Here is a 24,978-nt window from a genome sequence, read left to right on the forward strand (position 1 = left end):
GGCTTGGAGAGGTAAGGCAGGCGGTTTGGCGGCACGAGCACACGGCGGTGGCGTTCTGGTCGGGCAGCTGGGCGTAGAACTCCGGCCCGTAGCCCGACTGCTCTCGTCCTGCCCACGGGCACAGAAGCTCACCGGCCTTGTGCAGCTGGCGGCACGCTCGGGTAGACTGGCGACGCGCCGGAACGTGTTGGCAGGCGGCCCCGGTCGGGTGAAGTCCTGGTGGCTCGAGTCTGGAACCCGACGGCCCGTCTTCAACTCCCGGTCCGGTGGCCGACCTTCTCCTAGCGTTGCTTCCTGGAACTCTCCCAACGTCTCCCCCTTCTGTCAGCGTGCCTCGCCTTTTCTTCTGCTCTGGCCGATTCGTCGTTTTCTGATCCGTTGGTTGACGCTCCGTGGATTTTCTTAATTGGTTGGCTTTTCTTCTTTCAGTTGCTTTTCTTGCGCCACGCGTTCACGTGCCAGACGCTCTTCGGCATTGTCGTTTTTCTCCTTCCAGCACGGAATTCACCTAGGCGCGCGCACTCCTTGTCGTCTGCTCCTGACCGTCCCGACCACCGCACCATGTCGCGCACCACAATCACAATATGTACTTTTTATTCATGAATAACAATAAAAAAAAGAAATAAACTTATAAGAATTAAAAACTTGATCAGTGGTGGTCCAACTGCGCCATTTGCGCCATTCTGCTACAATTCGACTTGCCTGCTCCTGGCTGCGGCCCGCTCAAGTGCCATTTGCGCCAACTGCGCAAAAGCGCGGGCGGTATTTTCTCATTTTTGCAGCAATGCAGTGTTTTCAGTGGGGTTTGCAACTACAGTCAACGAACGATTTTCCGGACGCCCGACTTTTCGGACATGCCCAATGATCGGACGCTTTCGCGCCACCCCTATGGTACCGCATAGTCAATGTATAGGAATGTCTGAATTTTCTGATGCAAAAACTCTTCGCCGTCCCATTTTCCGGACCTTTTTCCATGATCGTAGATCCGAAACGGCATAATCGAAGCCACCTCCGCCACCATTTTTATTATCTCGCCGTTTAGAACAGGCGCTCTCGCACGCAGATCCACTGGCCGCCGCCCACTGCCGCGGCAACGCTGCGCTAGGCCACCGCAGCTAGGCCTACAGCTACTTCGACGTCCGCAACCAAGCTTCTTGCTGTTCGGTGCCTTGTTTTTCATTAAAGCAATTCGTCGCTGTTAGCAATCGCGCCGACTCCGTCTTTGTAATCCTCCCCCATGGCTTCTAAGCTCGGAAAGCACAACGCGTTTAAATAATGCCGGCTTCTGAAAGTCAGCTTCTCCTTAATACAGCAGTGTTATGCGGTGAAGCGTACGCGAAGCATTGTTGCGGTGAAGCATTGCAAAAGTGGAAGGGCAATTATCAAGGCACACAGTATGTACTGTATTCCTTAATTACACATCTGTGCACTCGCTTCCCTGTCACAGTGCGAGCACCGATAAGCCTAGTAAGTGTACTTGCAGGCCTTCAGAGCTATTTCGAACGTTTATGTGGTGATTTGAGCCCTTGGGGGCAGTAAAAGGCAGATTCGTTTTTTCGGACGTTTTCGCGGCCTCTAGGGAGTGCGAAAATCGGACGTTACGAATCGACTATACGAATAAATTTAACATTCAAATAATTCATTTCGCGACTCAATTATTTGCTACTCTGTTTTTGCATATTAAATGAAATATTCGGCTGAGGCCGATGCATTGCACGTAGCCTAACTGGGGCACTCAGATGGTTTCGGGACAGGAACGTCCGGGACAGAAACAGTTACGTGGCTGAACCACAATCTGATTATGAGGCACGCCTGTATTGGTACAAAGGTCGTCCCAGTCATCAACTCTAATCGAAACAATTCTTATACCTGACGCCGACAAAGGGAATGGCGACGAAAGCAGCACTCATGTGCGAAGGTATAGGGCCAATTAGCCACTGGACGGCACGGAGATTGTGTAATATACGTGTTCATGCACGCGGATTCATGCGTTTGCACATGCAGTTCGGAACCTTCTGCCAATCTGCAAGCTTCTAGGCGCGATTGCGGTAGCTGCCGGCTTCGACAGTTGTCAAAAACACGTATACATGATCTCGGAACCAATCGCCGGTTAGCCACTCATACGAAAATATTAGCGGCAAGCTTTCCATGATGACTTGTGGAAAGCTTGCCGGTCAAATCGGCTAACAGCCAATTTTCGCCTTGGCACACTACCTCGGCCTAGTTAGGCCTAATCGGTAGAGCTACGTATGGTCAGTCGGGTATAGGTGAGAAAAATTAGTTTTGCGCCGAATCGACTGATACCTATTCGCAGATGCCACACGACACACGGGAAGGCGACAATCTGCCTCGCAACGAAAGCGAGTGTACCATCTTTGCGACATAGCGCACAACGGTACTCATTTTGGCACTGTTCATAGACGCATAGTCTTGTCAAGCTTCTAGCATTGCTTTAGGCATACTAATACACATTTTGTCCGGTGCGGTAAAGTCAATCAAAGCACATCGGTCATTTGGAATGCACATAGGACATAGGCCATCACTTTTTGTCTTGTGCACGCATAACGGCGCAAATCGTTCTAGTGTATTCATAATTTTGTGCTGCTGTTGGCTTTGTGTCTTGTGTCACTCTTCACTTACTGATTGCACAGTAATAACAAGCTTTGCCAAATGGCTACAGATTACTGCCGTACTACTCCAAATGCTCCAAAAAGACAAATTTTTCTGCTCCATAACTGCTCCAGAATGACATTTTTCCTGCTCCAAAATTGCTCCAAATCCTAAACTGTCTGGACCACCACTGCTTGATGCATTGTTATAGTTCGAGGCTTAGAATATGTGCACACAAGAATATTTCGCAAGTCTCAAATGTTCCTGCTCTTGCACTAATATTTACGTCCATAGCCTAATCGAACTGCGTAGTTGAGCACACCCAGGAAAACTATGTGGTTGTGTGCCCGTGAAAAAAGCAAAACGTGTGACAAACTTCCGCTAATCTTCATCCTATTGCCAATCAGAGGCAATTGGATGTCGCGAGTCCCCCATCCAAAAAAGGATATGCATACATGGTAGCATTCTTCCTATGCTCACCGCTGTGAGCACTAAACTAGCGAGAAACAGGCGGCCGCCCTTTGAGCGATTAGTATCGAGATAGCCATCAGTTTTGCGAGCGCAAGAAGCCGAAACTGCCCGCAGAACAAAACCCAAGCCGCCGCCCGCCCATGCGCGCGTCACTGCGCGCGTCACTGCGCGAGCGGTAGTATATAGACGTGCTGGAGTAAACTAGCTCTAAAACAAACCATGCAATGAAAACCGAGAGAGGGAGGTGTGAGAAAAAATTCCCTGTATTCCCACATAGTGGTAGCATATGCCAAGAATGAAAAAATAGGGAAATTGGTGTGCTTTACAAGCATACAGACAGTGTTGTAAATATACGGCATCGAACATTTTGGACTTGTAAGACTTGTAAATACACGGCGCTGTGAACGTCATTGACCCTTAATGGATCAATGACATAAATAAGAGCTGATAACCTAAACACACAGCAGTTTCCTGATGCATGCGGTACGATGCCAGTGTCACGTTTCACTCCGGCAGCATCTGGCGTCACCCACCAGCTCAATTTCATTTTGGTTTCTCGTCGCTGTCTTAAAACACTATGCAATAGGAAAACAGCAAAATGCGTCTCGTGCTTCCAGAGCCCCTCCTGCCTGGCCAGCATCCCGTTCCTCTTGCTACAACAATTGGTGCGACGCTTTGCATTACTTAAATGCCAACTACAGTTGAGAATGTCAAATTTTTTATTTTTCAGGTACTTCAGATCATACATTTTTCCAGTTAGTAAATTTTCTCTTTCTTTTTAACATATGAATGAGGTTCTACTTAGATAGAAAGTACCGATCTGATAGTGTCTTTACCTGAATGAATTTTTTTTCCACACAAAACTCGCAAGAAAGTCATTGTCACCTGCTTTTTTCTTTTTGCTAAAAGCACCTATGTTCCTAAAGAGTTCTTGAGACTGCTAAGCTTTCTGTGGCAGGCCAACATGCAAGGACAGTTTTTGTTTCAACAGTTGAACTTAAATGCACCAACTTTCAATTTAGTGTTCGTCCAATCAAAATCCACCAATGTGTCCTTTTGTGATTTTTTGTTTTGTTTCTTGTCACACATAGCTCCTCCAACACTGACGCATATGTTTACATGCAAACACTATGAATATTGATTCACTGGTTGTTTCAGTGCATTTCTAAATGTATGTATAGCATTATGCATGCTTATACATTGGTCATCTTTTGGGTCAAGAACTTAGTCACAGTGCATCCCATCTTGTTTGAATCCTACTGTGCATACTGTGAATCCCTACATGTTTAGCATGGATCGTTATTAAAGACATTTTGTTGACATCTAAGTGGTGCTGCCCAAATTGTTCCTGCAAATTTTACTTGTTGGAATTTCTCACCTGCTCATCATGCCATGATTGACTGTGCCTGCACCGAAGTTGAGTTCATGTTGTTGTGTAATTCTGCCTTCCTCAACTAGCCTCTTCTGCCTGCAAAAGCGGTCACTGCTGCCAAGACTAAAATTCCCTTTTTTCTTCTGCTCTGGTGCCGCTTTCCTATGGCTCTTACGAAACTTTTCTTTTTTCATGTTCCAAAACCGCTGTTCGTCATGAGTGCTTCTTGGATCCTTTCACTCTTCTCACAGTTCATAATGACAATAGTGCCATCTATGTTTGTAATTAGTTTTCCTTCTCCCCCACTTTACCATGTGGCTAGTGGTTTGGCTGTGCTGGCAGACTTGATGCCGTTACCGCACATGTTCCTGACATAAAAGAAGCAAAAAACTAGGCAGGGAGCATTACATGACAAGCCTAGTCATAAAAGGAGGCATCGTGGGAAATGCACTCAAGCATGTGATGTCAAGCAATTTTTTTCAACTTGCTCTGCACAGCTGCAATGGGTTCATCTGCTTTTATGTTACTTTTCCTGCGCGGTCGGTTGGCATTGTATAACGCACAGCTAATCATGTGCATGCTCCAGAGCTTGTGTTGCTGTTGCAGCAACATTTCCAGGTATTGAGGCTGAGAACTAAAGACATCAAATGCGGCAAGCAAAAAGCGCAAGCGGCAGGGCTGGAGAAAGCAATGGTAACTCCAGTTGCCAGTGGACCAAGCCACATGTTGTGTGCTGTTCCCAGGACTTATCACGCAATGTGTGCAGTTCTCATGATTCCCCAAGTGAAAGCGGGTAGAGAACAGCGTCGGAGCAAGTTGCGCTTTGACAATTAGCTGCCTCACTTGCATTCTGGAGTCTTTTTCCTTCCTCCATTGTACCTGATCAGCCATCTTCTCATCACGTTTATGCCATTAATGCTTCTGCTCTACCCTCTTGGCCATGTTTTACTGAGGCACTTTCTCGGTATGTCAATGTTTAGCTTAAGCAGCAGCATTCTGCTTGGACATCTACAGCCTTATTGCGCCGTATTTCAACCATTGCTTATAACATTGGTACTGGTCACCACACTCTTTTGCATCAGTGCCCATATTGTATGTCAGCCCATGAGTGCTGCATCATTGCAAAATAAGTTGACAGGCTTCATTGTGTTATAATACAGCACTCCAACAGCTCACAGGCTTCAGAAGTTGTGCTGGTAAAGAGAAAGGATGCCACAATCAAGTTCCGGGTTGATAACTGATAGCTGAACAAGATCCTTTGCAAGAATGTCTATCTCCTGCCTTGTATGCCTTGTATCCACTGCCTTCTAGACTGCTTACAAGGAGCACAATTCTTTTCTTCGTTAGACCTGCACTTCGGATACTAGCAGGTCCTGATGGCTTACATGAATTCAACATGATGCCATGTCCACACTACGTTGCCTTCTTGCATCATCTCCAAACCTGCACCATTTTGATCCAAGCACCACAACTGAATTTGACAGACACTTGTGGTGTTGGCCTCGGGGTTGTTTGCGCAAGCTGCACCTGGATTTGACAAGTATGTCGTTGCTTACGGCAGGCATGTGCTCAACAATGTTACCAATAACTGTTGCCATTGTATAGGCTGTAGCAAAATTTTGGCCTTATCTTTATGGATGCCATTTTGGCAGTTGATTACCACCATGCTTTGTTGGCTTTCCTCCCTGAAAGACCATACGGCTCCCACACAGATAGATCGACTCAAGGCTATTGCTTGCTCTGCCACAGCTGGCTAATTTGTTCTGATTGTGCCAGCAATAAAAAGCACTCAAACGAAATTTCTGCTTAATGTATTATTTTTTATTTTTGTTTTTATTCTTTTTATTGTACAGCTATATCTTGATTTAATGAAATCATCCTTGTGGCAAAAACTTCATTTCATAAGTTAGATATTCCGATGTTTCAGCAGCAAAAGTTACTTTACAGGTTCTTGGAACAGTCCTGATAAATAGCATCTTAGCCATATTGATAAGCAGAAAACTGGAATGTTGACCAATTATTCCTTACAAAGGTACTCGGGTGTGTTGAAAATGGCATCTAGAGTAACTCAAACGGACAGAGTGCACCTAATGTGTAGAGGCCTCCATTGCATGGTGACGTGGACACACATGTGTCAAAGCCCTTCAATATTAGGCTACCATTTTGTTCATTTACAAGGGTGATGAGGTGCAAGGCCAAGATGACTAAAACTTTCTATACTCATTTGCGAGCATGTAAATTGTTAAATTGTATGTTGCATCTTCTGCTCCCTGGCGACATTTGCACTTGAAAGGATTGGAATGATGTTCACTGTTCGGAGAGTCGGGTTACATTTTTCTTTTGCTTTTCACAAATGCTTTAGCTACCTGCGTGCAATATGTGTGGGCTGGAAATGAGGACATAGGAACAAATTGTTTGGCTAAATTGCAGGAATATTATGATGTTTGATACTATTAACCAGGGTGCTAAACTGAAAAAAATACTGGTTTGGATTCAGCGAGCTCCGATTTCGTTCTGGTTCAGTTCCGGTTCGAATAAATAGAAAGAGCTGGTTTGGCATAGTCCACTTGTCCTCCCCCATGGTCGCTTGGCCACATAGTGCTATCATACTTGTCCTCACCTACGTGCAAGTTTCAGGGGGATAGAAATGTACTACCTCAAACAGGATAGACAGCAATTGATATTTTCACACGAATGTCAATTAACTAAGCCTAATATTTTAGAATTACAGCAGTCATACACATAAAGACAGCTATGTTAGTGGCGTTGCCAGAGTGTATGGCAGGTGGCATTGCAGCTTGAAGGGTCCATCTCTGTGCTGAACCTTTTGCGTGGTAGATTTATCATCGTGCATATTAGGAATGTGCAAACTAAAAGATAAATATCTGATAACTTATAATCGCATAAATGTTAGCTATTTCTGAACGTAAAACCTGAAACCTAATTGACAATTTTTTTTTGTGTGTGTGTGTGTACATGGCACACTTAAATAAACTTTGGAAATGAGGCAAAAATAAAAGACCATAATATAAGTCTAATGTATAGCAAATGGCAAAGGCATGACAGGCAACAAATCTTTAAAAAAATATAACATGAATACTCTAGGACATAGAATCAAGCACCTTATTTAAAATGCACCTTATTTGCAATATCCAGACAGCTGTAAAAGTTAGCATATGATGAGCATGCAGCATAATCATGTGAACAACTAAGCGTACCTCTTAGAAGGATCCCAAGTTGAAAAGGAAACACTGCACAAATAATTGCTGTTCACTCGAATATACTAACTTCTCGCTGATGCTATGCTATATGTACACGCCAAGATTGCCTCATAATCAAAGTGGATGCCACCTGTATTCTGCGTAAAAATGCCTCCAATCAATTGATGCATAGTCTAGCTACAATATACGAGAGCAACACTGGGGGTACGGCTTATCTCTTTGAAAGTCCTGTTGGTGTCGCAGGTTCAGCAGATGTACCAGTCATTATACAAATTGCCGCAAGCTTAGATGCACAGCCAATGACGTTGGCTGTCACTTGTGCCGAATGAAAGCACCGCATCCACCCTAATCCATGCGCTAAAGCCACAGCTCTAGCACTCAGTCCCAGCGGCATGCATATCATATAGAAACAAGAGAACGGAAAAGCTAAGCGCTGAGGAGCAACAGTAATTAAACTGACCAAACTCTCCATTCTGCAAACTTGGCTTAGATCACACTCATTTGTCATGACGTCACTGGTGCCATAAGGTCTGGCCATGCTGGACTTCCATAGAGGGAGGGAAAACTTGCGATGCATAGACTACTTGCATGGCCCCTGCTGTTTTGCACTCCCCAAAGAGGCTTGTGCCCATTCTCTTCCATCTGCCGTGCCAGTTTTATGTGGGAAACGGAGAGTGGAAGCGTGTGTTGCAATGAAGCGCAGGGGAAGTCGACTGTGGTGGCTACATGCGTTGCCTGTGTGGTGATGGCTCCATGCTGACGCTGCAGAGGCATATGTAAAGCTGGCCTATGCATGTGCACATGTGTGTTTGCAAAGGGAGGGATAGGGCGGAGTTGCAGAGGCCTTGAAGATCCAGCGTAGAGTGGGATGTTGGATTGAAATTGGATAAACATGTTGCGTTGCTGCATTGTCACTGTTTTGGTGTTATAAGACGTAGGAAAGAACCAAGGTGCCTTGATAGAAATGAGGCCATGTTTTTTGATACAGTGTTCAGTTCATGAATGAATTCGGCACACACACATAAATATTTGTGCTCACTAAACATATCATGAGAAGCCAGCAAACAAAGATGCCAAGGATAACATAGGGGAAATTGTACTTACTCATTGAATTGAAGAAATGATAAATTAATGGCAACGAAAGTGGATGAAAAAAGTTGCCGCAGGTGGGGGAAAGATCCCACGTCTTAGCATTGCGCATGCGATGCTCTAACCAATTGAGCTACCGCGGTGCCGTTTCCCCATCCACTTTATTGGATATTTATGTTTTGCTACTACAACTAACCTTTCAAGTGTTTGCCAGTGCCAAAGTTTGTGAGTGGTGGCGCTGGCAAACACTCCCATGGTTAGTTGTAGTGACAACAGTCACTGTTTTTAATGTCGGAATCGTGGTGTTTTTGAACGATTCTGCTTCTCAAGTAAACACTTAGACCTGGAAAACTCTAGTAAGTAATATTCAGAGCTTTAACCTAGTTCTGTGAGGTTAAACTACTAAGAGGGCAGCGGTGGCGTAGAGGTAGAACACCCGCCTCGCGTGCAAGAGGTCCGTGGTTCGAATCCCGGTGCCGGAAATTTTCCACCGGATAAAAAAAAAAAAATCCGCGTGTTGATAAAATTGCACAAACAGGCCTGGAGTGTGGCCTGATCCCGGTGACCAGAACCGGTAACGCACTCCCTCACCAGAGCAGGATTGGCCACCCTGGTGCAGAACTTGGCCACAACCTCCTATATGAACACAACAATCAAACTCCGGCCCTCTGTCCCCAGCAGCTGCGAAGCAACTGACCACGGTGGCGGTCAGACCTGCGACGCAGTAGAGGGTGCTAAGAATCACTGGCTCCGGACAGGCCGCCATTGGAATATGAACCTGGCAACGTTTAACGCTAGAACGTTATCTAGTGAGGCGAGTCTAGCAGTTGCATTGGAGGAATTAGAGAGCAGCAAATGGGATATAATAGGGCTCAGTGAAGTTAGGTCAAAAGAAGCATATACAGTGCTAAAAAGCGGGCACGTCCTGTGCTACCGGGGCTTAGCGGAAAGAAGAGAACTATGAGTCGGATTCCTGATTAATAAGAATATAGCTGGTAACATACAGGAATTCTATAGCATTAACGAGAGGGTGGCAGGTCTTGTTGTGAAACTTAATAAGAGGTACAAAATGAAGATTGTACAGGTCTACGCCCTTACATCCAGTCATGATGACCACAAAGACGAAAGCTTCTACGAAGACGTGGAATCGGCGATGGGTAGAGTGAAAACTAAATACACCATACTAATGGGCGACTTTAATGCCAAGGTAGGCAAGAAGTAGGCCGGAGACAAGGCAGTGGGGGAATATGGCATAGGCACTAGGAATAGCAGGGGAGAGTTATTAGTAGAGTTTGCAGAACAGAATAATATGAGGATAATGAATACCTTCTTCCGCAAGCGGGATAGCCGAAAGTGGACGTGGAGGGGCCCGAACGGCGAGACTAGAAATGAAATAGACTTCATACTCTGCGCTAACCCTGGCATCATACAAGATGTGGACGTGCTCGGCAAGGTGCGCTGCAGTGACCACAGGATGGTAGGAACTCGAATTAGCCTAGACCTGAGGAGGGAAAGGAAGAAACTAGTACATAAGAAGCCGAATAATGAGTTAGCGGTAAGAGGGAAAATAGAGGAATTCCAGATCAAGCTACAGAACAGGTATTCGGCTTTAACTCGGGAAGAGGACCTTAGTGTTGAAGCAATGAACATCAATCTTGTGGGCATCATTAAGGAGTGTGCAATGGAAGTCGGTGGTAACTTCGTTAGGCAGGATACCAGCAAACTATCGCAGGAGACTAAAGATCTGATCAAGAAACGCCAATGTATGAAAGCATCTAACCCTACAGCTAGAATAGAACTGGCAGAACTTTCGAAGTTAATCAACAAGCGTAAGACAGCTGACATAAGGAATATGGATAGAATTGAACATGCTCTCAGGAACGGAGGAAGCCTAAAAACAGTGAAGAAGAAACTAGGAATTGGCAAGAATCGGATGTATGCGTTAAGAGACAAAGCCGGCAATATCATTACTAATATGGATGAGATAGTTCAAGTGGCTGAGGAGTTGTATAGAGATTTATACAGTACCAGTGACACCCACGACGATAATGGAAGAGAAAATAGTCTAGACGAATTCGAAATCCCAAAGGTAACGCCAGAAGAAGTAAAGAAAGCCTTGGGAGATATGCAAAGGGGGAAGGCAGCTGGGTAGGATCAGTTAACACCAAATTTGTTGAAGGATGGTGGAAAGATTGTTCTAGCGAAACTGGCCACCCTGTATACGCAATGCCTCATGACCTCTAGCGTACCGGAATCTTGGAAGAACGCTAACATAATCCTAATCCATAAGAAAGGGGACGCCAAAGACTTGAAAAATTATAGACCGATCAGCTTACTGTCCGTTGCCTACAAACTATTTACTAAGGTAATCGCAAATAGAATCAGGAGCACCTTAGACTTCCGTCAAGCAAAGGACCAGGCAGCATTCCGTAAAGGCTACTCAACAATAGATCATATTCACACTATCAATCAGGTGATAGAGAAATGTGCGGAATATAACCAACCCTTATATATAGCTTTCATTGATTATGAGAAAGCATTTGATTCTGTCGAAACCTCAGCAGTCATGGAGGCATTACGGAATCAGGGTGTAGACGAACCGTATGTAAAAATACTGAAAGACATCTATAGCGGCTCCACAGCCACCTTAGTCCTCCATTAAGCAAGCAACAAAATCCCAATAAAGAAAGGCGTCAGGCAGGAAGATACGATATCTCCAATGCTATTCACAGCGTGTTTACAGGAGGTATTCAGAAACCTGGATTGGGAAGAATTAGGGATAAAAGTTAATGGAGAATACCTTAGTAACTTGCGATTCGCTGATGATATTGCCTTGCTTAGTAACTCAGGGGACCAATTGCAATGCATGCTCACTGACCTGGAGAGGCAAAGCAGAAGAGTGGGTCTAAAAATTAATCTGCAGAAATGTAAAGTAATGTTTAACAGTCTCGGAAGTTAACAGTTTACGATAGGTAGCGAGGCACTGGAAGTGGTAAGGGAATACATCTACTTAGGACAGGTAGTGGCCGCAGATCCGGATCATGAGACTGAAATGATCAGAAGAATAAGAATGGGCTGGGGTGCGTTTGGCAGGCATTCTCAGATCATGAACAGCAGGTTGCCTTTATCCCTCAAGAGAAAAGTTTATAACAGCCGTGTCTTACCAGTACTCACGTACGGGGAAGAAACCTGGAGGCTTACGAAAAGGGTTCTACTTAAATTGAGGATGACGCAACGAGCTATGGAAAGAAGAATGATGGGTGTAACGTTAAGGGATAAGAAAAGAGCATATTGGGTGAGGGAACAAATGCGAGTTAATGACTTCTTAGTTCAAATCAAGAAAAAGAAATGGGCATGGGCAGGACATGTAATGAGGAGGGAAGATAACCGATGGTCATTAAGGGTTACGGACTGGATCCCAAGGGAAGGGAAGTGTAGCAGGGGGCGACAGAAAGTTAGGTGAACGGATGAGATTAAGAAGTTTGCAGGGACGGCGCGGCCACAATTAGTACATGACCGGGGTTGTTGGAGAAGTATGGAAGAGGCCTTTGCCCTACAGTGGGCGTAACCAGGCTGATGATGATGATGATGATGATGATGTGAGGAAGAGTTCGAAATGCTTTGAGGGCTGTGCCTTGGTGATCGCGAACATGATCTCTTTGCTGCACCAGGAATGAAGCATATACCTACTCTTCTGTTCCAAAGAATACCAACCTTCATATATACTGTTCCTTGGTTCTTACCTATCTGCAACTCAAACATTAAAAAGAATAGTAAAAGGCAGCACGAAAATAACAATGAACTGCTGATATTGCAATAACGAAAGTTATTTACTATGAGTCAGCCATTAAAGCCTTCTGGAAATTTTGTTGGTTTTCTGAAAAAAAATTTTGCGCGGTAAGGATTAAGGTAAGAAATTTTTATTGTATCGAGGTTCAACTGCAGTTTTCACTTCTGATTGTTCACTTGTGTACTGTTAGTACTGTGAGCTAATCAGCAACCGCTGTGATTGCAGTATTCTCTGAAGAGCATCCTACTGGAAAGTGATCACAATGCCCTTTGTTTTGTGCACACATACACAATTTCACTGCTTTGCAGTCATGCTCCATTGTACGACACTGGCTGGTGCATACATTGACATTCACATTGACATTCACATTGACATTCACACTAATGTTGAGAAATAGGCTCAGTGGATACAGGGACACACAAGCTCCTGGCATCTGCTCGACACCACTGCTGAGGATTCATGGGAGCACAGTTCATCAAGATAGCATTGACGCTTGAACCCTCCACCTATGGTGGGAGTCGAACCCACGGCCTTACGTGTTAATAGGGGCGAAGCTAATGACGGCACTATATAACCCACGTCCGTTGGCGGGAGAAGACAAGTAATAGAAAGTTAACAGATTCGAATGAAGATGTCTTGTGAGCACGCAGGCTTTTGCCTTCATCCTCTTTAGCTAATGTTAAAGTGACTCAACTTTTCAGCATTGTGGAGATTGCCTCTTTGTGTGTCTGCTGGTGTGCCCATAAGGTTTCAAGATTCATGGATGGCATAGGGATATGCAGCAGCTCACACAAGAAAGCTATCACTGACTTTAACTATGATTTTGATAGGTTTTAGCATTCGCTTGTACACCCAGTCGGTAAATCTGGGGCATTTAATGGCAAACACCATACGTGTAACATTAAAATACATTTCGCACATGCACCACGTCGGGTTACCCCTATGGTAGTGCCACACGCTGACAAACGAGCAGCTTGCTTTCGTGAAACTTCTTGACCAGAAATATCCAATGAGAACCGTAATTGTCACTCATATTTGCACTCCGGGTACTCTATATTCTGCGCAACCACCTCATACACGATCACTTTTGGAACTGCAAGCTTTAGATGTAAAGTTTCAGTTTTAGTCTACCATAGCGATCGATAATGGCGGTGTATGTGCCGTGGTTGCTCAGTGGCTATGGTGTTGGGCTACTGAGCACGAGGTCGCGGGATTGAATCCCGGCCACGGCGGCCGCATTTCGATAGGGACGAAATGCGAAAACACCTGTGTACTTAGATTTAGGTGCACGTTAAAGGTCCCCAGGTGGTCGAAATTTCCAGAGTCCTCCACTACGGCGTGCCTCATAATCATAAAGCGGTTTTGGCACGTAAAACCCCATAATTTAATTTAATAATGGCGGTGATAAGAGGTCGGAGAATATGCGAACAACAGAAATTGTATTCACAGCAATGGTGTTCAAAATGCGACTTGTGCATATCAAGTCTGAAACTTTAAACCATTCATTGGCATTCAAAATATTGGTTGCCGTTTTACGTTGACTTTATGGAGCAGCCCTAGTAATCGAGCTTGTGCAAAATATTGATCCGCAATGCTCATCGGAAAGCCACTGTACACTTCTTTTTCCTTTATTACTTTCATAAATGTCAGTTTTTTCTTTCTTCTTGTGAACTTATGTGCAGTACTGGCAAGCATGCCATAACCAACAAAGTAACTTTGCATTTATATTCTGTGGTACTCTGCTATGCCAACTGAATGTCACCAAGAATGTAAAAAATTGATGAGGGCATTACATGAACAGTGTTCACTGCATGTTGATGGGTGTTGTTCTTGGCTGTCGCAGTCAGTATTGTTCATTGTGCAGGAATACGTCTAATTAGGTAACTCTACAAATTTACCTTATCGACGAGATGTCAATGGAAAAGTTCAGGAGGATGTTGAAACATGACCGATAACTGGATTTAAAGCCACCTAGGATTTGCATTATCCAATATCCTTATTCAGTGAGTGAAAGTAAGTAATGCTAGCTGATAAACTTAAATAATAGTTGCTTGTGCACAATGGGTAAAAAGCTCTTGGCTTGCATTAACAAAAGCCTATCAGCATAGAGTAGTGGCTTTTCGTGTAAATCCCTTGGTTATTCTTTACCTAGGGCACACTTAGTTGGCACATCCGGTACTTAATTTAATAGTGGTTTCCGAGGAACACCCATGGGTTTCCTTTGTCGGGTGTAGGAGATTTTTTTTCCTTTTGCGAACTTTCCTCCAACCTTTGGACTTCACAGAGCTGATTCGCCATAACCTAATAGTATTCTTCAAAGTCTGATAAAGAACATCTTTTATTGATTTGTCTGTATTTTAGTCATGTTGAGCCTTACCTAGCATGCTCCCAGACACGTATTTTCTGCTCGATTACATACAATTCCTGCGCCAAACCTGCTACATAGTGCCAAATTTGCTGCTTCCTTGGCCGCTTCCATCCCTTTAGGTGCCATAGATAGTTGAAGATGTATTTACAAAAACACTTCAAATAAAGCACTAATCAAGTTAACATAATGATGGTTCAGATAATTGGTCATAAAAAAATAAGCAGTAGTGCGCGAATGAGTTCAGTGGCTATTTATACTGTACATGTTTTGGAGTGGGAGGGGGGGGGGGGAACGTTGGGTGAAACACAACTTAACGCTTGAAGTGTTGTGTCCGAGTAAAGGCTTGTTGCACTTTCCACATACTCTCTACCTTTTCCTGGATAATTTGTGAACATGACAATATCGTGGACTGGTTGTGCCATCTACTCAAAAGTTCGTTAAACTACACATTTTATTGTAGGTTTTTTTTTTTATATATACAACAGATGGCATGACAAGACTTATCCCTTTCATTGTCACTGACATAAATATACGGCGCCTGCGAACTAGTCCAAAATGGTTGATGCCTTCTATTTGTGGCACTGTCTGTATGCTTAAAAAGTGTGCCAGTTTCTTGACTTTTTTTTTCCTGGCATTTGCTGCCACTACGCGGGAATACAGGAAATATTTTTGTCGTACCTCCCTTTCTCTGTTTTCGTTGCATGGTTTGTTTTAGAGCTACCTTGTTTGCTGTAGCACGTCTATATACCACTACGCGCGCATTCGCTCGCAGGTGGTCAGCGGTTAGTTTGGGTTCTGTTCCACTGGCAGTTTTGGCTTCTTGCGCTCGCAAAACTGATGGCTATTTTGTTACTAATTGCTCAAAGGGCGACCATCTGTTACTTTCTCATTTATTGCTCACAGGGATGCGCATACGAAGGATGCCCCCGTGCATGCGTTTCCTTTTTTGGAGACTCTGGAAAACTAATTGCCTCTGGTTGATAAGACGAAGGTTAACGGAAGTTTGCCAAATGTTTTGCTTTTTTAACGGGCACACAACCACAGTGTCCTTGAGTGCGCTCACCGATGCAGTTCGATTACGCTACGGACGTAAGTATTAGTATAAGAGCAGGAAATTTGAGTCTTGCAAAATATTCTCGTGTGCGCATTTGCTAAGCCTTGAATTACTATGTGCATAACAAAGTATCAAATTTTTAATTCTTATAAAATAATTTCCTTTTTACATATATACCAACACAATATATTTTTTTCTCACTTTACAGTCACCTTGAAACAATAACGGTAAATTTTTTTAGAAATAGGTCCCTCTGAAGAATTTAAATCTGGAATTAAAAAAACATCTACCTTGTGTGGTCGCATATAGCGAACAAAATCAACCCTGAAAGGGATAAATATTCGTGTTGCTCACATTTAGTTTTCCTACATGGTAAACCAACACCAAAGCGTGCTCAGTTATTTAATTGTGCGTAATGTCAAGAACTACTTCTCAACTATGATTCAGAGGACTTAGACATTGATTACGAAGTGCTTTCAAATTACAGTGATAAAAAGGCCATTTTGCCTGTGGAACAATAATTATCCTGATATAATTAATTAGCACGCCTTAATTCTTTAGTGAATTTTCAATTGAAATAAACTGTAAAATGTTCAATGTGTGACGATAACTAACATTTGAATTTAAAGACAACCTGTTCGACAGAATGTGCTGGATGCCAGGCACCCAAATAGTTAATGTGGTATTTTGTATTATTTTTCCTCTTTAGACAGATGATATTGCAAGCAAAAGCAAGGGGTCAAATGCTTTATGGGAAAGTTCATTTAACCATTGATTAGCAGGATTTCACCATTTGCCCTTGCCAAACTGCGATCAAGCAACATTCTTTTTTTTTTTTTTCAAAAATGTATTTCTGTACCTTTCTCTTCGGCTTTTTCTTCCAGTGGTACAGTATTTTAATAGGTTCCAAGAAGGACCATCCTTCAACCAAGGAAAGAATCCATGATGGTTTCTTAATCAAGAAGCATGTTGAGGCAAGTTTAAAATTGTGTTTTTTCTTGTACATGTCGTATTTCTGTGGCATACTGAGAACAGGTTCAGTTTCTAGATTTTTTAAGCAATTTGTCTTGTATCTTTATCTTTACAGAAAGCAATAGAATTGATGCCCCAAGACCCTCTGAACTATTATGTTCTTGGAAATTGGTGAGCAATGCGTTCTGCTTGCATTGCAGTAGGCCAAACTATGTTTACTCTTCCCCGTAGGGACTTTGATTAAATTTCAATTTCCTGTGGCCTTAACATTAAGCAAGGGAATGAATATCTATGGTCTGTGTAGCATTAGTCTAAGTGCCTGGATCTGCACTTGGGCCAGAGAAAGATGTTTTACAAATTTTTTACACTTCTGCTTCTATCATCCCGATCTGGGTTTATGCTGAAATTGTGTAGGTGCTATCATACCGTAATAAAGCAAAAACAGGAACAAACGGCAAACTTCAAGTCAGCTTTTCCCCCACAAACTCCGAACGCCATTCAACATAAAAAAAAAACTTCTAATTTCTGGTTTTGGAGTGTACATCTGACAGAAAAAAAGATGAAATGCTAATTGACAAAACAACTTATTAGTAAAGTAAATAAGTAATTGGCTTGTTGAAATATATGGACATTACTGTCCACTAACATTCATTTTGAATGTTAGTGCGTGTGCGCGCGTTTGTGTGTGTTTGTGTGTGCATGTGTGTGTGTGCGCGCGTGCACCTGCATGTGTGCATGCTAGTCAGAATCATAAACCAACAAGCAATGAGATCAAAGAAAGCTTAGAGGAAATGGTCACTTTCATTTAAGTGAAGAAATGAAAAATAAATGGAAATTGGGCTCTCTGATTGCCTTGTTCTCGTTTATTACATAGCGAGGGTCTTGAATCTGGCAGCTTTGATGCCTTCACGTAGCATGTAAGGGTTCATTGACCAGTCCCCCCTCACCATAAAAAGTTAAAGTACTGCATGACGCCTATGTTAGACAGGATGTTCTACATCCATAGCCATCAGTGGTGCTGCTGGCTAACACTCCCAAGGTTTGTTCAGGATACATACATAAATCCTCTAGGAAGTGCACGGGAAAACAGCACCACTATAGGTGTATTGGTAAGAGCACTTCACACGTAATGCGAAGACATCGGTTTGTATCCCACCTTCAGCTAGTTGTTTTTATTTAGTGTAACTTTCATTTCCATTTTATTGAAGTGCAGAATTAACTGCAGGTAAGGGATCTGTATTTATCTTATCTTTTTATACAGTAACAATAACATGCAACAGCAATTTGAAAAAAGGTACTTGCTTCTTACTATAATACAATATTAAATGCAGTGTTTCAGAAAGTATCAACGTATACATAGCTTCCTTTTTGCACCAGAGCAGTAAGTTACTGCTCAAAAGTGTTCTTTTTTTACTCCAAATTGCGACTTTTCCAGCTCCAAGAGCTCGCGAGATCTGCTATATTTCGAGGCACGCGCACCACTCGCGGAGGCTGCTATTTTTGCTTTCTGCTTTGAGTTCGAAAACTGGGACGTGGACTGTGCAACTGACCAAGAAGATGCTTCAAATGGTCCGTGGGGCGAACTAGTGACAGAAAGTGTACAAGAACAGAAAGGACCTACGCATCGAGGAGTTAACGGGAAAGGAAGTGTGCTGTCGCCATTTTGAAGGAGCTTGAGCTCAAAAAACAGTGTTGGCTGATGCCGACATGCAAGTGTCCCTCATCCAAACCAAAATAAACTCTTTGAAGCAGTGAAACACAACAATGAGGCGTCGTGCGCGGGCTGAGAGTATATCAGGACAGTTGAGGTTGACTTACGAGCTCTTGAGAGAGAATCTCAATTGTGACAAAGTTCGGACCTCATACCACTGCGTTTTCTATCAGTTGATAAGAATAGCTCACATTCCAAAATATTTGCTTCTGTATGCATCTCCTTTTTATTCGTATTTGAGAATGTCCGACTCTATTTGCAATTTTCTTTTGAAGACATTTTATTTGCTGTGCATTTTACTAACCCCTCCCTTCTATTCTCTTCTTGAATAACATGAACACTACTCCTTAGTATTCAAATTGGATTAAGTCGTTTTCTTTTTAAAATTTTTTTTATATGCTTACTAGAGAGCTCGTCTTGACATAAAACAGTTCTGTATCACTCAGGTAATCTTGCAAAGGCACTCAGGGAAAACCTGGAAAACTCGGGGAACTTGGAAATGTCAACTTGGTAGACACCGTCAAAGGGACACTGTCGATGTGAACATCAAGTAGGTTCCCGTTAGTTTGTAGTGTCAACTGAGGATTTTCGGCATGATAAAAATAATGCAGCGCTACCTCCAGGAGCTGTATGGTCTAGTTTTCCGACCTTGAGGCTCCATGACTGGTCGTTGACAAATAGTGGCATGGCTTGGGCAATGGGGACCGACGGTGCTGAGTTGACGGCTAGCTAGCAGAACGAGTCTCATCTGCAGCAGTGGGAGAGGTAGGAGACATACAGCGAGGCAAGTAGCGGCGAGGATTGGCATGTGGTCGAGGACAAGGGAAAAGTATCTCCAAGGCAAGGACGTCCAGGAGTTATGGAAGTGATGCGCTACATGGCCAATTCAGTGGCAACAGAAGCACATCAGCTTGTTGTCTGGTGTTCTCCACTCGGCAGAATCTGGGAGGAGAATACAGGTCACTTCGAGGCACTGCTGTCAGCACCGGCCTGGGGCCAGGTAGGGAGGCAGAACAGGCAGCAGGAAAACCGAGGTTGAAAAATTCTTGCCGCACAACTGCCTGAATAAGGGAGATCGCTGACGCCGATTGTTAGTGGTATGGTCAGGTGGCCTTGGGTGGAACGGGGCTGGATTTGCAGTGTCGAGCTCTCTCAGAACATGTTACACCCCCATTGAAGGGGGGTGCAGTGGTAAGGTTGACACAGGATGTTGTCTCAGCCATGTTTGGGAAATGGGAGAACTGTGGAATGATGCGCCAGCTTTTGGACACCTTGAAGCAGTGGCATTCCTTGACAGCGACATCGCTGGTGAAAACTTTATTCTACTACTTTGATCCTTTATAGTCCCTTTGAGGACGTGGCCTACTTTGTCAACCTCAGCCATATTGTTGTAGACTTTCTGAAAACGAGTGAGCTTGTCGTGTATGTACAAGACATCCAATTCAGTGGAAGATTGCACTCAGCTAGCAAGCTCTTTTCTTGCAGTCAGTTGGTGATTGGTCAGGTTTCCAAAGGTCGCTGAGCTTGTCCTTGAAGGCATCCCAGCTACGCAGCTCGCCCTCGTGAGTCTGGAACCAAAACACAGTGTTCCACCCAAGTAGATTATTACATTTGCTAGCATTATCGTAGGGTCGCAGCGATTGTTCTGGCTAACACGCTTATACATGCCGAGTCAAACCTCAACGTCAACTTTATCTTGGCCAGTGAATACACCAGAGTCGCAGGATTGGTAACCGTGACACATGTTGTTGAGTAGCAGATGTAGGTGCAGGCAAGGTGCCATGACTGGGAGCTATAGTGGAAAGCTGGATGGTGCGGCCACTGTAGAACTTTGTGGTGATGACGAGGAACACCAACCTCCACCAAAATATTATGTGAACAATGGATTAAACATGGATTCCATGCTTGTACTGGCTGAAGAAAAAAAGACTGCTATCAAGGACAATTAGGATCACTTTTAAACAAAAGATCAGTAATTGTCATTAAAGAAAACTGCAGGAATAGCCTCTCAACATCTTTGAAGCAAGCAAGCTTTCAAGTGCTGATTGGCTGCTGTAAGACTAGCTTTCCAAAACTGGTTAAATAGTTGCTGAAAAAACAAAATTTGTGGAAAAAGAAAAGAAAAAAACAAAGGCTAGACGGGGCGAGTGGAGACAGCATCTTGCTTGGCAGTGGAGCCTGCCTGCTGAAATCATGGGTTCGCGACATTGACATATGCAGCAGAATGCTCCCTAGAGGACATGTAACAACTTCCAGCGTATAACTAATATTTTCTATGGGGCCTGGTGAAGTGCCCTTTAAGGGAGCTAGCAGGCGGGACAGCTTGCTGCAAGAACTCCAGCAGACACGAGTGCCATTTTGCCTTTGAGAAATGTTTTAAATGTGTGATGCTCTTATGTGTGTCAAAACTTGAAACGGCAAACTACCCGCCATGGTTGCTTAGTGGCTTTGGCATTGCACTGCTAAGCACGAGGTCATGGGATCAAATCCTCGCCACGGTGGCCGCATTTCGATAGGGGCGGGCGAAATTCAAAAGCGCCCATGTACCGTGCATTGGGTACACTATAAAGAACCCCAGGTGGTCAAAACTAGTCCGGAGTCTGCCACTACAGCATACCTCTTAATCAGCTCGTGGTTTTGGCATGCAAAAGCCCAGAATTCTTAAAGGGCACACCAAAAAATAGAATAAATTATCAATAGCTACTGGTGAATGTAATGTATCATTTCACATTACATGCTGTAGAAAAGGAAACAATTAGTTTTTTCCGCGTTAGAAAAAGGGAACGAAATTGCTGGTCTACTTCCAGCTGAGGTCCCACGACACACTGCGGTTCTGTAGCCATTGCTTCATAGCTAAGAACACTTGAGTATAGTTTGCACATTTAGGCACTTTAGTTGCGAATAAAATATCCTAAGTGCTGTCACCATCATTGCTTAGCACAAGGTATTTTGTTGTTACCAGTCGCAGTGGCAGATCATTACTTTTTATGCATTTTAGTAAACCCAGCCTTCTTCCAAGGCAAGTACAGAGATGTAATGTATAAAATATACCTTTGAGACAGTTTGTGCATAGGCACTTTGTATTAAAATAAATTGAAGCAAGTAGAGTGCTTAACGTAAAGTGAGCCACATATTTGGCTTGTTTTTAGGGCGTAGCTGTTTTAGAGCTCGGCTCTTAAGTGCCCGTTCCTGCTGTGAGCATCATCGTTGAAAGAACGCAGAGCGCATCGGGGGAGTAAGGTTTGGCAAAAGCGGGAGTAAACGCGTAGTGTGACGGCGATGGCTACGAGATGGCAGCAGAGTAGCGCGGATCGTTTGGGAGGTCTGTCTGCGGTGGCTGCCATGAATCGCGCCCACACGTCACCCACGTGCTGCTTCTCGCGATCAGTCGCGCCACACTCCGATCCTTTGCAACGTGCCGCACAAGGCAGCTTGTCCACTCCAGCCAATGAATTGAGAAATCAAAACATCTGTAGGCTGCGCTCAAATGTCGCATTAGGGAATATCATACATAATCGTCGGTTAATTTCTTTTCCCCAGGATTCAAAATCTTTCTGCCTACCACACTAGAGTGGGAGGTTGCGGTGATAGCATGTTTAAATAGCTAGGGCACCATATGGGATACTGACAAGCATTTGAAAACGTACAGTAAACATGGAATTTTGACTGCAATTCGATTTTTCGGTTAATTCAATCCCAATCGAAGGTCCCGCCGAGCGCCCATACATTTCTATGGGCCCAAACATTCACTATTTTGATCCTAAAATTGGCATTTGCCGGATAATCCGAGCTTGACCACTTCGAACACGTTTGCCTGACCCCTAATGTGACCCCAATAATGGCCCCGTTGTGGCAGCGTCTGTCTCGGTGGAGCTTAGGGGACCGTGAATGTGTTGGAATGCACATCATCTCCCATCGAAAATGTCCATTTTCCGCCCGCCCTAGGAAGATTCTCTTGTAATAAGGGTAGCTCATGATGGCTGATTATGATATTTACTCGATTTTAATGGGCACCTTTCGTTTTCCAAGGAAATTGGGTTGAAAATTGCCTGCGTGGTGCTAGCGAATAGGAAACCAAAGCCGCGTTCGTATGTTTTACCACATAACAGGGCTGTATTGCGGCGAAGCAGACGTCAAAACATCCTGCGGCGAAGCTGACTTTATGAAACCGGCCGCTATCCTAAAAAATCGCGTCTGTTGGATTTCTACTTTGGTTAGGAACTTTGTTATTTCTACGTTAATTCTCTATTTTGAACACATAGCAAGTGGGCGCGTATTTGGCTCCAAGGTATGTTAAACCCAAGGAAATACTGCCACATCAATTTTTTTTTTCATTTTAATTCGACCTGCTGCATTATTGAATCACTGTAGACAGTTGCGTGGAGGTTGAATTATCGGAAATCGACTGTATTACATCCTAACCCTATTAACCTCGACACAGATGTACACAGAAGCGAGGAAAATTGCACTACTTTGTGCTCGTAGCTTGAAATTGACAAATTCAATGCGGAGTTCACACATGCAAATGCAATGTCTGCATCATGGTTTATTGTTGGGTGTTCAGGCAGTGAAAAATTTTGAATATTAGGATCTGTCAAATGCGAATCAAGTTTGTAATAAACTTTTAAAATTGTGCACCACTGTTCTATAAATGATTTGGAAAAATTGTTGCTAGTAATGTAAAAAGTGTCCAGCAGGTAGCAGAAGATTGCAGTTGAACAAACTTTAAGTAGTCCCACTGTTGAAGAATACCACCTCATTTGAGAAATGCAGCAAAGAGCGAGCAACTGTGGTCGGATCTGACAAGTAGAGGTGTAAAACGAATTGAAAACTATCACAGGATGAAACCGAAGTATGGTAACGTATGTCGCAGTAACAAATGTGTGAGTGGAGTAGAAAATTAACTAATGGGCATGACACCTGTGAAACACTCCTTGCCTAGGTCAAAAGTATGGAGGTGTACCTGTCAGTATTCCAGATATCAAAGCTGTAATTTGACTGGCTCATATTTTGCAACCACGTATACTTTACTGACAAATTGAATAATAATGGAAGTCTCGTGTATCATATACTGTCTACCTAAGTGTCTATGGTGACATCAACTTGTTTCGTTTTAGTGAAGTTGTATTTTGCTAGTTTTTATGACTATCGTAATATCCCGAGAGATAGCACAACTATCTCTCGGGATAGTCGCATCACGTAAAAAGAGGGAGTGGACTAAATTTCGGTGTACAATTGAGAAAAGGTAACAAAAAGCATTGCAGTCAAAGGTTGTGCAGTTTTGGTTGTAAGCCTTTGTTCAGTATTCTTCAAAGTGTTCAGAAGAACAGTCAATATTACTGTCGAACAAAACATTGATGACCTGTCAGCATTGTTCACTTATCTCCCGTGGTATCAGCTTGAGACAAGGTGACCATTGCAGCTAAGGGGGATGGACCAAATAAAACTGTCCTTCCCTTTCAGCAGTGTCCCTTACGTTCCACAGTAGCTAACAAACCCCATTTTTGCCGTCATGCTCTCAGGGACGAGGGATTATGAAGTGGGCTATCTTTCGGTGTTTTGGAAAAAATTGCAAATCATGCCAAAAACAGGGATGGGTTTTCTTTCAGCGATGGGGCATCTGTCCGGATTTTACAGTATATGTTCAAATTGCTAAATTGCACGTAAAGTTGTTTTCACTTCATGACAGTTCTCTTGATATGAACTGGCTAGTCTCCAAAGTAATTATGGCTAGCTTCCAGAGCATTCTTTAATATTAGGCATTCTCTTATGTCGAGCAGTGGCAAACGTTTAGCCTGTGGCTTATCCGCTATATGGAACTATGACCCCGCGTAATCTGACTTTCTGCAGTAGCATTAACTTTAGCTTTCTGAAATATTTGGTTTCATGAAACTGCTTGACCAGAATTTTTGAGTTTTTGTCATTTTTGCAGGTGCTATGAGGTGGCAGGTACACCATGGATCATCAGGAAGGCAGGGCAGCTTATATTTTCAGAAATCCCAAGCTCCAGTTATGAAGAGGTGGGCTTGTACACTTCTGTTGTATCATTATATGCTTTCTTTTTGACGGTTGGGGGCTGATGCTTGTATGCTTTTTGCTTTAAGAAATGTTGGTTGCAATATGCAGTAAAATCTCGGTAAACGGAACAGCCTCTAAATGAGCTAATTTTGTATTTCAGCAATGCAAAAGAACTTTCGTTTAGTCGAACCAAAATTTTCGCCACTCTTTAAACAGAAACATCAGAAGCAAGTTAGATCTAAAGAAAAAATTTTCCAGAATGAGACAGGATCTGAAATACATTTTTTTGGCACCTGTTCAGA

General features: G+C 43.4%; 1 protein-coding gene across 1 annotated transcript in view; it reads left to right on the top strand.

The window, feature by feature from the left end:
* Positions 1–24,978, top strand: part of LOC135911108 (regulator of microtubule dynamics protein 1-like) — a 54,833-nt gene that overhangs the window by 8,418 nt on the left and 21,437 nt on the right. The window contains exons 4-6 of the mRNA XM_065443223.2: positions 16,860–16,949; positions 17,063–17,118; positions 24,591–24,678. Coding sequence (XP_065299295.1) covers positions 16,860–16,949; positions 17,063–17,118; positions 24,591–24,678 — 234 coding nt within the window. The remainder of the gene's footprint in view (positions 1–16,859; positions 16,950–17,062; positions 17,119–24,590; positions 24,679–24,978) is intronic.

The sequence above is a fragment of the Dermacentor albipictus genome, chromosome 1 (genome assembly GCF_038994185.2).
Source record: "Dermacentor albipictus isolate Rhodes 1998 colony chromosome 1, USDA_Dalb.pri_finalv2, whole genome shotgun sequence".
Lineage (NCBI taxonomy): Eukaryota > Metazoa > Arthropoda > Arachnida > Ixodida > Ixodidae > Dermacentor > Dermacentor albipictus.